The sequence below is a fragment of the Camarhynchus parvulus genome, chromosome 3, assembly GCF_901933205.1.
Source record: "Camarhynchus parvulus chromosome 3, STF_HiC, whole genome shotgun sequence".
In the NCBI taxonomy this organism is placed as follows: Eukaryota; Metazoa; Chordata; class Aves; order Passeriformes; family Thraupidae; genus Camarhynchus; species Camarhynchus parvulus.
The window spans coordinates 16,992,780-17,007,674 of NC_044573.1; the positions used below are offsets into that span (position 1 = coordinate 16,992,780).

Here is a 14,895-nt window from a genome sequence, read left to right on the forward strand (position 1 = left end):
ACACACACACACCTGCACACGGGGACACACCTGCACAGACACACACACACACCTGCACACAGACACACACACACACACGCGCCTGCACACACACAAACCTGCACACACACACACACACACACACACACACACACCTGTGCACACACACACACCTGCACACAGGCACACACACCTGCACACAGGTGAGCGGGCACGCGGGGACGGAACTACAACTCCCGCCGTGCCCCGGGGCGGGCAAGGGGCGTGGCCCGGCTCGGCCCCGCCCCGCCGGTGTGGCGCGCGGTGAGGCGGGGCGGGGGGCGGCGCGCGGCAGTCGGTGTGAGGGCGGCGGAGCCGGCGGCGTCCGTCAGCGTCGGCTTCTGCTCCGCGGCCGCTTCTCGGCATCTGCTCCCGCTGCTCCCCGCCTGCGGCTCGCAGCACCGGCCCGCCGGAGCCCTGCCCGTCGGGGGTGAGCGCTCTGAGGCTTCTTCCCTTGTCGCCCAGTCGGAACTATCGCCCTCCGCGCGGCCGTGAGGAGGCTGAGGCTGCCCCTTTCCCCCGCTCCCGGCCTGCCGGCGTGGGGTGCCTCTTCTGCGCGTTTCCTTCCTCCCCGCGGTGAGTATCGCGCCTGTCGCGACACAGCCCCATCCGCGCGCCGCTGTCGAAGGGGTGGGGGGCCTGCCCGGGGCCTGCCCCTTCCCTGCCTTCCTCGGGCTCCTTCCTCCCCTCCCGCCGCCCTGCGCGCTTTGTACTGCGCCTCGCAGGGCTCCCTTGTTGGGGTTGGTCCTAAAATAATTTTCCTTTTTTTTTTTTTCACTGGGGTTTGGGAAGTTTTTGTCTTCTTTTATTTTATTTTGCCTTTTTTTTTTTCTTGGTCGTTTTTTGTTTAATCTTTTTTTTTTTTGCTTCCCACCCACCCGGAGTTGGCCCTGCTCTGGGGCTGAATGTGCTGGGGAAGCTCTTTGTCATGGAGCGGCTGCCGAGCCGTCTGCCCTCGGGAAAAACATCACTCAAAAAAAAAATAGGAAAAAAAAAGTCGCTCGGTACTTGAACACGAGGCTTCTGTTGAATTCGGGGGTGGATGGGGTTTTTTTGACGGGGGTGGCGGTATATGTGTATTTTTTGGGGGTAAGAACGAGTTCTCCCCCCGCCTCCCCCGCCAAGTCCATTGATCGCAGGCTCCCGTGCCGGAGCGCGGAATGGGAGCAGCACGCAGGCGGGTGACAACAAAACAAAGGGGGATTTTGTTTGGCTGTTGTTAACCTGAAAGATCTTTCTGGGAAAGCTTGCTTCTTTTTCTTTCGATTTTTTTTTTTAATCCCTAGCTCTTCCAAATTTGATGATGTTTTACTCTGGAAAAATCTAGCTGGGCGGTGGGTAAGTTGTGTCTTTAATTTTAAGATTTTTGGGGGAATTGCAGGGTTTCTCTCCCATCTCCTCAGCCTTGGCTCTTTTGTGAGCAGCCCGCCGTCCAGCGCAACTTGTGTCCGGTTTTTCTTTTCGCTCTTGTTTTCACCTAGTTAAATAATATGCTTTCACGATCTAGTACGAGGGACACATTTCTGCCTGCAACAGCTGTAGAGAAGGTATTCAAAAGGCAGGGGAGAGAAGGAGCAGTTGTGTTTTTAGCTGAATAATTTTCCTCTGATAAAGGGTATATTTTAAAGCAGTTACGTTTTTATACCGGAAGCATTTTTCTTGCCCCCACCCCCCCTTGTTTTTGTTTTAAATGCCACCTCGAAAACTGCAGCTATTTCACCTCTGCAAAATGCAGCTTCTGGAATACATGCGAGCAAAACGCATTCTGGCTGTAATGCTGGTGTTTCTGCCCTTATAGGCCACCCCTTTTTGGTGGTTTTTTTTTCTGGGACTCCTCTGCCTTGAAAACACTCTACTTGGTAAGGAAAATTACAAAGCCTTTCAGCTAGGTAGAAGCTGGCCCTTCTACATCTGAAGGACGATAGTTTGGTTTTTTGTTTTTTTTTTTTTCATTTTGAACGCATATAGGAGGCGGGGGGAGACCCGGGGAAAAAAAAAAGGCCGTTTCCGGTTTCTGTTCAGCAGCGTTTCGAATTTTTTTTCCCACAAAGAAGCAGCCAGATGACCTGTTGATGACACATCTTCAGTTGCTTTTTGTTCCAGAAGGCGCCTGTAGGTTAGTGGAGATGGACAGGCTGCCCACATCTTCGTTTGCATGTGTTGTTGTGTGGTCTATGTGGCTTTGTAATGTTTTAGGCCGACAATTTTGGAGTGAGTAATGTGGAGCCAAAGTTTAGACGTCTGCCCAGGACATTTCCCCCTTTCCTCTCCACCACAATCCTTTCCCCCATGAAAAAGCATGGTTTGCTGAAAATTGAGCATTGGTAGTTGGAAAATTAGGCTCTCTTGGTGCTGTGTGAGAGAAGTGTCCTAACTCTTTGAAGTCGTGTGAATGGCCTGGCAGGAAGCTTTAGGAATGCATTTTGGTTGTATGTAGGTTGCTGCTGGGTACCTTAAGCTTCAACATCTCCTATTTCAAATGAATTAAACATGTAGGAGCACCTACTGTTACGCTGAGTAAAGTCGTGTAACGCTGAGTAAAGTCGTGTAACGTGTGCCTCGTGAATGTTTCCATTCTTACTAAACACTGGAATGTATTTCTCAACACAGCAGGTCACCGTGCTAGTGTTCATCTTAGAAATTAACATTTTGAGTAACTACTAGGGTAATTCCAGTTAAAGAAAAATTTAATGTACTACCTTTGCTACACCCATTTTGTATTTTGGAGGCAATATTGGTTTCTATTAAGAATCCAGGCATGGAAAACAGCTTTCCTTTCACTTCAGCATTTACAGCTAGTGGCTGAGTTTGTAGTTACAAAATAGATGATCATGTGCTTAGAGCCGGTGGTATTTAAAACTCTTATTCATTTGTAAGGAGCTAATTACAAGTATTTTTTGAAATAAAATGTCTTTTCACTCAGGAACTCTGGAATACAGGAGGAAAGTGGAAAACCCAAAGCTGTTTGTAGATGCTAATCCATGCCCTGAGCAAAAAAAAAAGGGAGAATGAGGGTGTTTCATAAGAAATCAGTCACCTTTAAGTGCATACTTGTAAGTGAAATTACACAGCTGATTAGCAATTCCTGCTGGCTGCCAGTAATTGGAGGTACTTGTTGCTGGCTGGTCACTGTGCTCCTTGCTGGTTAGATTGTAAGAGTTTTGACTGAACATCAGGATGAAAAAGCCCAGCTCCTTTGCCTCCCAGACATTCATTCCTTAATCTCCAGATTCACAAGCGTGCTGACAAACTGTCAGAGGAAATGACAGCAAAGACATGGGGTGGGAAGTAGGTCGAGCACTGCTGAACGCTGCTGAGTTTCAGTGGAAAAAATGTGAGCATGTTTCCATCTGATCTTGTTTCTGTTTCCTTTCAATCTACCGGTTAACAGGGTGCACCAGGAAGTGTCACACTGCTACTGTAGTTCCCCAGTCCTACTGAAAATAATATTGCACCTCCAGTCAGGCCCAGTTAGTCTACCTGGGTGAAAAGATTCATGGGGAAGTCAAATAGCAATTTAGTTATGAAAAATCGTGTCAGGCAAAACTGTAGTGGCTCTGTGCCTCTCAGGAGGTGGTGGGCAGGTCGTGGGATGCGTTTCCCTGTCCCTGTGCTGCTGTAGGCTCTCCAGTGGTTGCTTGGGGGTGGGCTGGGACAATAGGGTAGAATCGTGGCACGCTTGTTGTGGCCTTAACGTTTTGTAATGGCAATTAGTAGTTACAAGTGATTGTGTTTCTTCTTTAAAACGTTTGAATGTATGTATTAAAAAGCCTGCCTTTCAAGTTAAAAAAGATGGAAGCTCTTTTTCCTGCTAGAAATCCTCCTGAAACTTAAAAAAAAAAGCAAGCTCTACTTGTTTCTGCCTTCTGCTAAAAGCAGTAAAAACTCTTTGACAATAACTTGATTTGCAGAAAAATGAGTCTTGCACACTATGAGCACGTTCTTTCACAAGTATCCTGTATTTTTATTGGTTTGAAAAGAAGCTTTTTCCTCAGGTAGGCAGAGGTTCTTGAGTGCTTTGCACAAGTGAGTGCACAGCTTTTGGGCTGCCTAGGTGAGCCCTATGGCATGGCCTTCTTTTGCTGACCCATGTGACGTGCTTTGGAGCACCAAATGTTCTTAGCTGCTCAAAGTGACCTTTCTGGAATAACCCTGGAGTGATGAGGGATTGTGAAATAGTTGACTGGAAACTAGGGGCTTTGCAGGAGAAAGCTGTTGTCCCCTGCTGGCACCCTGTGCTGGAGGTAGGTGCTCATCAGTACCAGTCCTGCTCCAGCAATGTCTCCTGGCTGGCATGTGAGGTGGCATTTGGGGATGTGGGCTCAAGTGTGAACGAGTCAGCAGCTTGTTTGGTAGAGGCTGAATGCAGTGCCTGGGTGGGAGTGTTTGGTTAAGGATTGATGGTATCCTCTGGAGCCTGCCATGCAGGAGCACGGCTCAGTTCAGGAACAGGTAATAAAAGTTAATCTGCTGACCTAGGTTCTAATCCATGCTGCTGGATTTAATCACAGTGGCTTGAATGCCACCCATGGTACTTATGTAAATGCTGAATTTTGGGCTTGAATCTCATACTCGAGAGCAGAGTGGACTGAACCTCGCAGTGAATTTCTGGCTGTGGTTTCAGGAGTGGGAGTATCCTATAATTTTACTCTTCTAATTAAAGCTATATTGCAGTTTTTAGATTAGAAGCGGTCAAAACCTCTTACTCTGTTCCAGTAATTATATTCCTGTCAGGAAGAGGATTTGTTCAATTCACACTCACTTTCCTTGTTCACCTGTATATGCTGTAGAAGACTTGGGATATGTGTCAATGCTGGCTCAAAATGCTCTTGGTCTGCCTTGGTGTTGGCTAGACAGCCATGCCAGCCAGATGGTTTTCTGTGCCAACCTTGTTTGTAGAAGTTAGTTGCATAAATGTGTTTTTAGAAGAGAGAAAAACATTCCTTGTGAGAAGTTTTTTTTAATAGTACAGAGATATTTGGGACAGGGAGATGCTGGTCTGGCTACATCAGGGTATGTGTATATGTGTGAACAGCAAGAGGGTATTGAAAGGATGTGGTTAAAAGGGCCCAAACCTGGAATATTTTTTTGTTATTATTAAGGGTGGTTGATAATGTGAATAACTACTAAATAATAATTTGTGGATTTATTGAGGTTTTGTGTGACTGGGATATATGAATGTGTAGGTATTTGCACGTTATGGGTTTGGAGTAAGTAAGTAAAGTAGGATTCTCTGGGGAATCGTTTGTTGGAGCTAGTTTGTTGAAGATACAAATCCAAAATACCCCAAAGCAGCTAAAACCCAGAAAAATAATGAAGCACAAATCCCTGCCTAGCCAGAATTTTCTTTTAAGTAGACCACCATCAATGGGTTTTTTCTTTCCATTGCCAATTGATTCATCTGTCTGGATGTACTTAGCTGCTTGTATTTCAAGTTTGTAATGTTTCTGTAACTATATAACCTTTTGGGTTTTATTACAAATGCTTAAAATGCTCTTTTCTGAGCTGGGGTCCCTCTTTTCCTTACTTTATGGACAAGGTAGGGAATAGAATTTGAATTTGAGGGCGCTGATTTGGTTTTTGTTGAGAAGACTCTTGAGATTTGACGCTGGTGGAGCTCAAGGCCCGCAAGAATTTGTGAAGGCATAGTGAGAAGAAACTTGGTGATGTGATTTGTTCATCTCACACTGTCCTGCTTGTCTCTTCAGTGTTTCTGCTTAATTTTCTGAACCATGCAGTGAGCAACTGCAAAGTTGCAGCTGTTGGGTTAGTTTGTCCCTGCCAGTTTATCCCCATGGATGGTAACCCCTTGATCTGGGCCAAAATCACGAATGGCTTCATCATTCTTTGGGTCAGGGCAGTCAAACTGGCATCTCTGGGTTAGGTTTAGCTTGAAACATTTCACCCAGCTGGTCATCTTTGCCCAGGAATTCATCAGTGATGTCTGGAACAGCTTGCAAGGCACCTGGGTAGAACTGTGGGCTTTAGGGAAGCTGCTCCTGTGCCTGTGCAGCCTGCACATAGGGCCCCCTTAAACATCAGGTCCTTTGGGACACTGTAAGGCAAGGTTAGTCACAAAGTTAGGCTTGGGCTTCCATACGTTTGTAGTTCCTTTCCTTGTGTCAAGATCATGCCTTTCCAAAATGCCTACTTTCTCTATTCCCAGATCCTTCTGCTTTTAATAGTCTAGCAGTATTAAACAGTAAGGACTTGATTTTTAAAATCATACAAGCTTGGGTACTGCATCTGTATTTTCTTTGTCCTAAGACAGATTGTTCTTGTTAAATGATAAAAGTGGCCCCTGAGAAATTTCTGCAAAGAAATCTCAAGGCTCCTCTTCTCTTTAAGTGTTAATATGTATACTGAGATTTTTGTCTCATGCTACCTTGATATCCTTTCCACTTATCTGAAGCAGTTGTAGTTCCATGCAATATTTTTACAAGAATAATTATTATCTTAATCATGATTTAACACAAGTTTCAACAGGGAAAATAAGTAATGATACTTATGTCAGATCATGGAGCTGAACTGTTTATTTGGAATAAGGTTAGGGATAAAAGTGCACAATTCATCATATATGGAGGCTTACTGTAAGTAATTTACTTACTTTTGAAGAACTTGTTGCTCATTTTGCTTTTTTAATGCACCTCTTGGGATAAACTGCTATATTCTAAAAATGTCAGTTCTGTCATTTCCTGCTAGTTTTTTTTTTTTTCTTTGTTTGGTTTGGTTTACTTTTTTCCTGAGCCACTTCAAATACTCTGAGGGGTGCTTAATGTGGAAGAAGGTAAATGCAGGTAGATATTTGAGTTGCTGTGTTTAGATTGCTGCTGTACTTTAAGGTTAGCAGAAGATGAATTTAAACTTCTGTGCTACAGTGCAAGAGAGTAAAGTGACTTTGGCCCTTACTAATATTGGAGGTAGGGTATGTGCTCCCTCTCAGATTTGGATCTGCCTCCTTTTTGCTGGGCAACTGCCATCTTTTGAATTTAGGAACATGCTACAAAATCTTCTGATAGGAGCTGGGAGAGCTCCTACTTGTGCCAGAAACCAGAGTAGTTGACTTAATATTTGAGAAGCCAGAGTTATGGACTGTTCAGTCAATACTGCTATTTTCATCTTCATGATCAAGCTTTCATGGTAAGTAGGTTTCAGGTTTAGGATGCTGCTTTCAGAAGTCCACAAAAAACTGTATCATGCCCACAAGTGGCATGAACACGCTGTGTGTGCAGTTGAATAGTTACCAGGGGAGAAGATAATAGTCCAGCTGTAAATCAAGCCATTGTGGTAACACCTAATTTCTGCACCCACTAATTGTTGGGGTATTTATTTAACATGCTTTCAATAAAGAGCTGGGAGACAACCAGCTTGAATGGCCTGAAACTTAGAGACAGTCAGTTAAAAACTGCTTTTTAACAGGGCAAAGGTGTGACAGTTCTTCTGTAGGTAGTCCAGAGAACCAGAAGGCCCGAGAGCAGACACTTAATGTTTCATTTGTTCTTTTTCTCATGTCACAATGTTGAGGCAGATTTGTGATGGTAGTGCTGACACTCCAGATAAACCCTGCTTCCTGCTCCAGTCTGCTGTCCTTGTGTCTCTTAAAGTTCAAAGATTGTATGTATGTATATTAAAACACATACATATATATATATATACACACACACATCATATATATTTATAACTGCACTTCATACCTGGGATTAGCAGACCAAGCCTTAGACAAATTACATTGTAATGCATATTAGTCTGAAGACAGGTGATCTCCCCTTTGTGCTTAGATGACTTTCATGGCCAAGTCATCATCTTTTGATTCCTGTGGTAGGTGGATCCATCATACTGGATCTTTGGTTTTGGTTTTTTTTTTCTTTAGTAATGAGGTAATTGCTATGCTGCTGGTAGCCCTCATCAGTTGTTTTAGTATTTATTAGGTGCTGCATTTGGTGGATGTGAAATATCATTCCAGTTGAGCTTTTCCTTTTGGTGCAGCGTGAGCTGTTGCCTGTTGGATGAGGTTTCTGTAAACTGCTCAAGGTAGTTCCTGAGGGCTGGAGTGTACCATGGTGAGAGAAACAGCTTTGTGGGGGTTTTACTCTTGTCTATTTTGAAAGAAGTGATGTATTACTGTATTAAGGCTGTCAGCCACCTGCTGAAGTTGAGGAACTGAACTTGATCATGCAGGCAAATAAATGCACAAATAGCTTTTATTTTTATCCTTTTTTTTTTCTTGCACGTGTGTATTTATGCAGTCAGTATTGTGGCCAGTGTTTTAGCTTTGTCAGAGGGTTTCTGAGCAGCAGATGTGAACATAGGGTAGGTAGGTTCTTGTACCTCTCACTGCAGGCTGAGAAAGGTCAGGGTGCTCTGGTAGAAAGTGTGGGCTTATAAACCATTTGTGACTTAGATACAGCAACTACTTTTGAATTCCTGTGCCAATATATATGGGCTATTTAATTTTTCCTCACTGAAATAAACATTCATATATCACTCTTCTGAGATTGCATAGACAGAATGTGAGTGTCTATGCACTCTTCTTGCATAGACAGCAAGAGGAGCCTCTGCCTCAAGAAGAGAAGCATTACAAAAAAATTTTGTTGCCTTTCCCTTACTCCCCCAATTTTGGGGAGGGACTCATTCAAGTTGCCAATGCATAAACAGGAGCAGAGAGAGGAGCCTGATCCAAAAGGTGAGGGAAGAGTTAATGCTTATGTTAAAGCCAAGAGAGATCAGTCATGGGGAGGAGTGAATATTATCGTGTTAATAATCACGTGTCCGGTGTCTTTCAGTCTCTGGAGTCTTAGAGTCTCCACAATAGCAAGTATTGTAGACATTCTGCTATTATTTTACAGCTGTTAATGAGGAGGAGTAAAAGTAACGTTTATCTGGCTGCTTTATATAGTTCATAACCTCAATCACCAAGAAATAACAGCTTTAAAGATTCAGATAGTCCTTGGCTAACATGGCATGAGAAGTTTCTTGCCTCACTTGGGGCTGGTGTCAAGTGTAGCATTGCCTATTTCTTCTTCTCTTGCTGCTCCAGTTTCCCAGGGCTGTGGCTGAGCCATAACAAAGCTGGAATTGTGCTCCGCTCTCCTGTTCAGTTAGCAAAGAGCATAGGACAGAGGAGATGGCAGGGAGAGGAACCAGTGTGCTGAGATGGTGCAGGATGTCTCCAAAGCCCCGGATGGATGTCAGGCTTGTCTCTTGTTTTTTGTCCTTATTTTAAGAAAGGTAAGGAACTCGCCGGTGTGTTGGTTCTTAATTCGTTGATGTTTGGAGTCTGCTACAGAAATGCAAGTAACTCTTCAGCTACTAATCAAACCTTGCTCTGCTTTGAGGCATGTAAACTAATGAAGTACCAGCAAATGGGAAGGTGGGTGAAAAAAATTATGGTGCAGCCTGAGTTCCCTCAGTTCAGCCTTCCCATTTTTCTTCTGCTTTCACTGTGTCAGATGTTTAGAAGTGTCACTATGACTGAGAACCGGGTAGAAAGCTTACATGAGGCACAAACCTGATGCTGAGCAGGAAAGTACAGCGTTTTGGAATGTGGGGAGGTGTAACATCTGTTTGTAACCTTTTGTCACAAGTGGAAGGGATTATAGAATGACAAATAGTGATTCTTTGCCAGTGGGCATGGGTTTCATTCAGCATTGCACAAAGCATGCCAATTAGATTTAATACAAATGTTTCCCCAGAAAGATCACCTTGATTTAATTTTTTTTTCAGATGCATAAACTAGAAATGAACTGAGGCTCTGTTTGTTCTTTAAAGACTAAGTACTGTATTTCTAGCTCTTGGCAGACATTGTCCACAAGTACTTCATGTTCCATTGGGCTTATGCCAAATTTAATGTACCGTGTGTACTGAAAGCATCAAAACCAGACTTACTTTAATTTTAGATTTTACAGTTACTGTTATTGATTTTTCTTAGAGCTGTTCCATCCAATCTGCTATCATCTTAATTTTTTTTCCCTACAGGAGTCTGGGGAAGAACCATGACAGTCTTTATTTGTGTGGCTAGGGAGTGTTCATGTCAGTGAGAGCTGTAGATCAGACACCTCTGCAGTGGCCAGACTCTTCATTTGTAGAAGCTAAATCAGCACACTGCGTTATTTGTGAGCTCTTTCCTTCAATACTGACTGATATGTTGTGACTGAGGACAGTGTTAAAAGCAGAGTCTGTCAACCATCTTTCAAGAAACTTGATTTTAATAAGATCCTGAGACAGGAAGCTGAACATACCAAAAATTGTAAACTTTGATTTTTCAGCACTTCCATGCTGTATGAATAGAAAGAAGCCTGAGAGAAAGACCTTGGACTCCAGAGAGACAAAAAAGGATGAGGGTAGGGGAGAGAAGCAGAGCACAAGTAGGAATTGTAGTAGATAGACAAAGAGAGGAAGGAAATAACTGAGGGAAGGAATAGGATAAAGTGCAAAACTGCCAACCAGTATGGGCTGGAGCATTTGTAATGCTACAGTCCTTAGGTCTGCCTATCCCTGCCTGACAGCTGTGTCTGCTGGCCTCAAATTTTGGCTGTTGATCTTTTTATTTTCAACCCTCAAGGCCAAGTAGCTATGCATAAGCATGGCTTCTGGCCAGGTGGCTCATAGCACTCCGAGTGGAACAGGATTCCTCTCCATTGTGTTGATGTGGAGCAGCATGGCATTCAGTGAAGCCTGGGTTTTCCCTTTCACTCCTCCTGCTGAGGCTGCTTTTATTAAGTGGCAGTCTGGTCTGGTTTCTGCTTTGCAACTTTAACAACTCTAGCAGAGGGTAGAGTTGATCAGTGCTTCAGAGATCTACATCTGAGTGGGGAGCCTCTCTTGATAGAGACTTAAAATCACAATGTGTTCTACATTCCCTGTTAAGAATAATCCTTGTAGTTAAAGTATGTGGGAATTCCAAGTTAGTTTGTATGGTAAGCTTAACCATGGCAGCTGGTGGTTTTTCTTAGACCTCACTCTTACGCGGAAGTACTAAGCATGGGTTTAAGTCAGGTGTCTAGTTCTCAGCCATAGTTTATATTTCGGACTTTACTTCATCTCAGAGATGCGGATTAGTCTTTGGGAATGTTACTTAAGCTTTGACAATCTTCAGATATTATCTCACAATCTTCAGAGACTTTTGTGACCTACACCTGTCTTGTTCCACTCCCAACAGTGTACTGGAGTCTCTGTTGGGGGCTGTTCAGTTTCTGCAGGTTATCTTTGCCAGGCACTGTCAGAAGATGCTTTCCCATCACACAACCAAGTGACAAGTTCAGAAGAATTGTTGGTGGAAGAGTTTTCCAGCTGGACCATAACCTGTATTAACGTTGGTGTATCCCAGGTTTTTTGTAGCAACTGATTATGGCAGTACCTTGCATTGATGTGAGCAGACAAAATACTGCCATATGAAGAAGTGTGCAGGAAATGATTAAGCCTTGATGAAGACAGAACTATAGATTGTTCCAAGTGTGTTTTTGTAGCTGAGACAGAATTTTAATTTTTTTCATTTGTTACTGTTACTGTGCTTGTTTTCAAGCTTAATTTTACAACATCCTTCATATAAGCTTAGTTTTAACTCCATATGCATGCTATTAAGATTATTGCTGTACTAAGCAGTCTTTTACTGATGAATATAGCTTCTGCTACTTAAAAGAACAAAAGTTGAATAGAAGAATGAATATACAGAAAACAAAGTTAGCTCTAGTTAAAAATGGGAGTAAACTTTCTTTGTTTTTCAAGATTCAACATAGCTTTTAAGTACTGCTCAGAAATAAATTATTTCCTGTTATCTCACTGTTAATTAGTCCATGCATTTAAAAATACACAATTTTACTATTTTTCTGGAAGTGAACACAGTCATGTGGAAGGTGGTCCCAACTCTTGGTTCCTGTCATCTGTTCAGGTGCACTCATCACTGAGTAAATTGAGTTGAGAAACAGTCTGAAGGGTGGGTCTGTGGAAATCGTGGTTGAGCAGGACCTCGTGCCATGTAGCTGCCAGGCCACAGGCAAGCCTGCTGCTTTTGCAGGCAGCAGTGCTTTGTGCCACCTTAAAACTGTTTACCTGCAGGATGTTTTCCTGCTATATGTTAGCAACTAAGGTCAGGCCTTCCTGCAGTCATGGAAATAGGTGATAAATAACAGGCGGTGCGGAAGGCGCTGGAGCGGGAGCTCTACCACTTCGACGGCTCCTACATCAGCTACCGGCACCTGGCGCTGCTGTGCAACACCATGACCTCGAGGGGACACCTGATGGCCATCACCCGGCACGGCGTCAACCGCCAGGACACCGGGCCGCTCATGAAGTGCTCCTTCGAGGAGACGGTCGATGTCCTGATGGAGGCAGCTGCCCACGGGGAGAGCGACCCCATGAAGGGCGTGTCCGAGAACATCATGCTGGGCCAGCTGGCCCCGGCCGGCACCAGCTGCTTCGACCTCCTGCTGGATGCTGAGAAGTGCAAGCACGGCATGGAGATCCCCAGCACCCCGCCCGGCCTCGGCATTGGCAGCCCCACTGGGATGTTCTTCGGCTCGGCCTCCAGCCCCATGGGGGGGATGTCCTCGGCCTCTGTGATGCAGGGCTTCTGGCTTTGCATGCAAAGCTCATGCCTCTGTGCTAGTGGCCAGGTTTGTCAATGAAGAGAAGAATTTGGAAGGGAACTCTGGAGTTTATCTGGTCCAACTCCCCTTACTCTAAGTAGTCTGAAGTTAAAGCCAGCCCTTTCGTCCCTTTATTTTGCATGGTTTTGAATAACACACAGCCAGGGTGTCTGCTGACAGCACTTGTCTAATGCTTACCTGCAACTGTAAAACTGTGACTTATCCAGTATAATTCCAGAGCATATTCTTAAATTTCAGTAAATTCTGAGCACACCAACTGGCAACTGAATTCCCTCAACAATGTTGAAGAACTGAGCACTTGAGTTGCTTTGCACTAGGAGTACTGACTGGAGAGAAGGGGGTGCGCTGTGTTCAAAGACATGTTTATTCTGGGAGACACTGAGCCAACCTCTAGGAAACCATTCTTTACAGTGGCTGTGAGTGACAGGTGGATCTCCTACCTGTGCCTCTGCCAGCTGACAGTTCTCAATTGCTGTTGTGGATGGGGCTTAACCATATGGTCTCACTCTGGCTTTCTCTCGCAGTGTTGAAAATCGTTGTCCCGTCTGCACTAGCAGCTAGCTGAGCTCAGCTCATTCTGACAGCACCATCAGCAGCAGGTCCCTTTCCCTCTGCGCATCGGGCTTTTGATTATGTATCGTAAATCCAAGTGGAAGTGCGGGTACAATCTCGAGGGGCTTGGACACGGTGAGTTTGCATCTGCACAGTTGTTCTACGAGAACCAACTTTTTTAATTGCTCATGAACCTCTTTTCAAATTTTTCTTCCAGAGAATTTGGTAACTACTTCTAGAGTTCCTTTCAAATAGAGCTTTTATTTACCTCTGGGAGATTTTGATTGAGATAAGCTGCTAAAAGTACAAATGTAGAACAATACAAACTACTTCTATTGTCTTGCTGTAACTATCTGTAAAGGTATTTGTTCTCTAATCACTATATTTTTTTAAAAGAAGTGGAAGAGAATGCTTTAATTAGTTCATTGGATAATATCTCTCTACAGCAACCATAGCTTTTATAAAATGCAGGTTATTAGTGACATGCCTTCTAAACTGTGCCAAATTTACTTTCTCATGCCCTAATGTTGGATTTCTACCTAAGGTTAGTTCCAGAGGCTCTGATACAATATTTAGTGCCTGACGAGAGTGATGCCTTCTCCATCTCATCTCTCTGGACTGTGCACACACAGCTCCCCCTCCCCGGTTCTGAGCTACGCAGTCCTTGGCCTGTCTTTACTCCAGACCTGCTGACCAGAGTTTTTCCATGAGCTGAGTTTTCTCACTAACTCAAGAGAAACAAATTAATTGTGGGAGCTTCCTTAGAGGTTCAGGGAGCTGTGTCTTAAGTTTTGTTATTAGACTGTATATCCTTCTGTTGTGGTAGGCTTAAAATTCTTGCATTGCTTTCTGTAGCTTTGCCTGTGAATGTATCTGTGGCTTGTTCTCTTTCCTTGGCCCTCTGGTTTGAGGACAGCAGCTGCTGCCTTCTCTCAGTATTGCTTGAACCAAAGTAGTAATGTATTGTGAGAACATCAACTTTACCTTGCTTAGACCGGTTTGCAAGTGGAGTTAATGCTAGTGAAATTGAGAGTACAAAGGCTGTGATTAATAGTGAGAGGACTTTTGGCACATAACTTTGAAAATGTTTATAGTTTTATTTTACATCTCAGGGAATTGGAGCAAATAGGCATGAGATGCTAATCATAATAATGTTTTTCATGATCAAAGCTATCAGTACTTCAATGGCTGCTATTTCTGTTTCAACTGCCAAAGTCCTGAAACTATTTATGGGCAGTCAGTAGTGGTGGTTAACAGCCTGAAACATTTTAGGTATGGGAAATACCACTTCATTATTCAGCATGAGTTTGCTGACTTGAGTTCATGCTGCATATTTATTTTAGTTTCTGATCAGCCCTGTATGTCACTGTGCCTCTTGATTTTCTGTCAAGTTTCTATCGTGAGTGAGTTCTTAGTCCAAAATTCCTTAACTCTGTCAGTATGTTTCAAGGGTAAGCTCAAGAGGTAGTGCAGTATGGTCTAGACCTTTAAAAGTAATGTAGGTGCTACAGCTTTGTTTTAAAAACTTGAGAGTCTAATTGGAAAATGCATTAGGAAGAAGTTTCTATCTAGTGAAATATGGTGGTCAGAGAGGACTTGCTGTATTCAAGTACTTGTACATACGCCAAAAACACTTGGAAAAACTCTAGGAAGAGCTGTGAAGCAGTGTTGAAGCTGGTGGCTTCAGAAGCTGGAGGGTACCTGGCATTTATGTGCTTCA

At 43.8% G+C, this 14,895-nt stretch overlaps 1 protein-coding gene across 3 annotated transcripts in view; it reads left to right on the forward strand.

The window, feature by feature from the left end:
* Positions 1-291: 291 nt before the first annotated feature.
* Positions 292-14,895, forward strand: part of PELI1 (pellino E3 ubiquitin protein ligase 1) — a 43,758-nt gene continuing 29,154 nt past the window's right edge. The window contains exons 1-2 of one of the 3 annotated variants that reach the window (XM_030944483.1): positions 292-594; positions 1,305-1,356. Coding sequence is in view for 1 of the 3 variants with exons in the window: in XM_030944481.1 (XP_030800341.1) it covers positions 13,256-13,310 (55 nt within the window). In the remaining 2 variants the exon portion in view is untranslated. Of the gene's footprint in view, positions 595-1,304; positions 1,357-13,147; positions 13,311-14,895 lie in introns of all 3 variants that reach the window. The other 2 variants (XM_030944481.1, XM_030944482.1) reach the window with 2 other exon arrangements.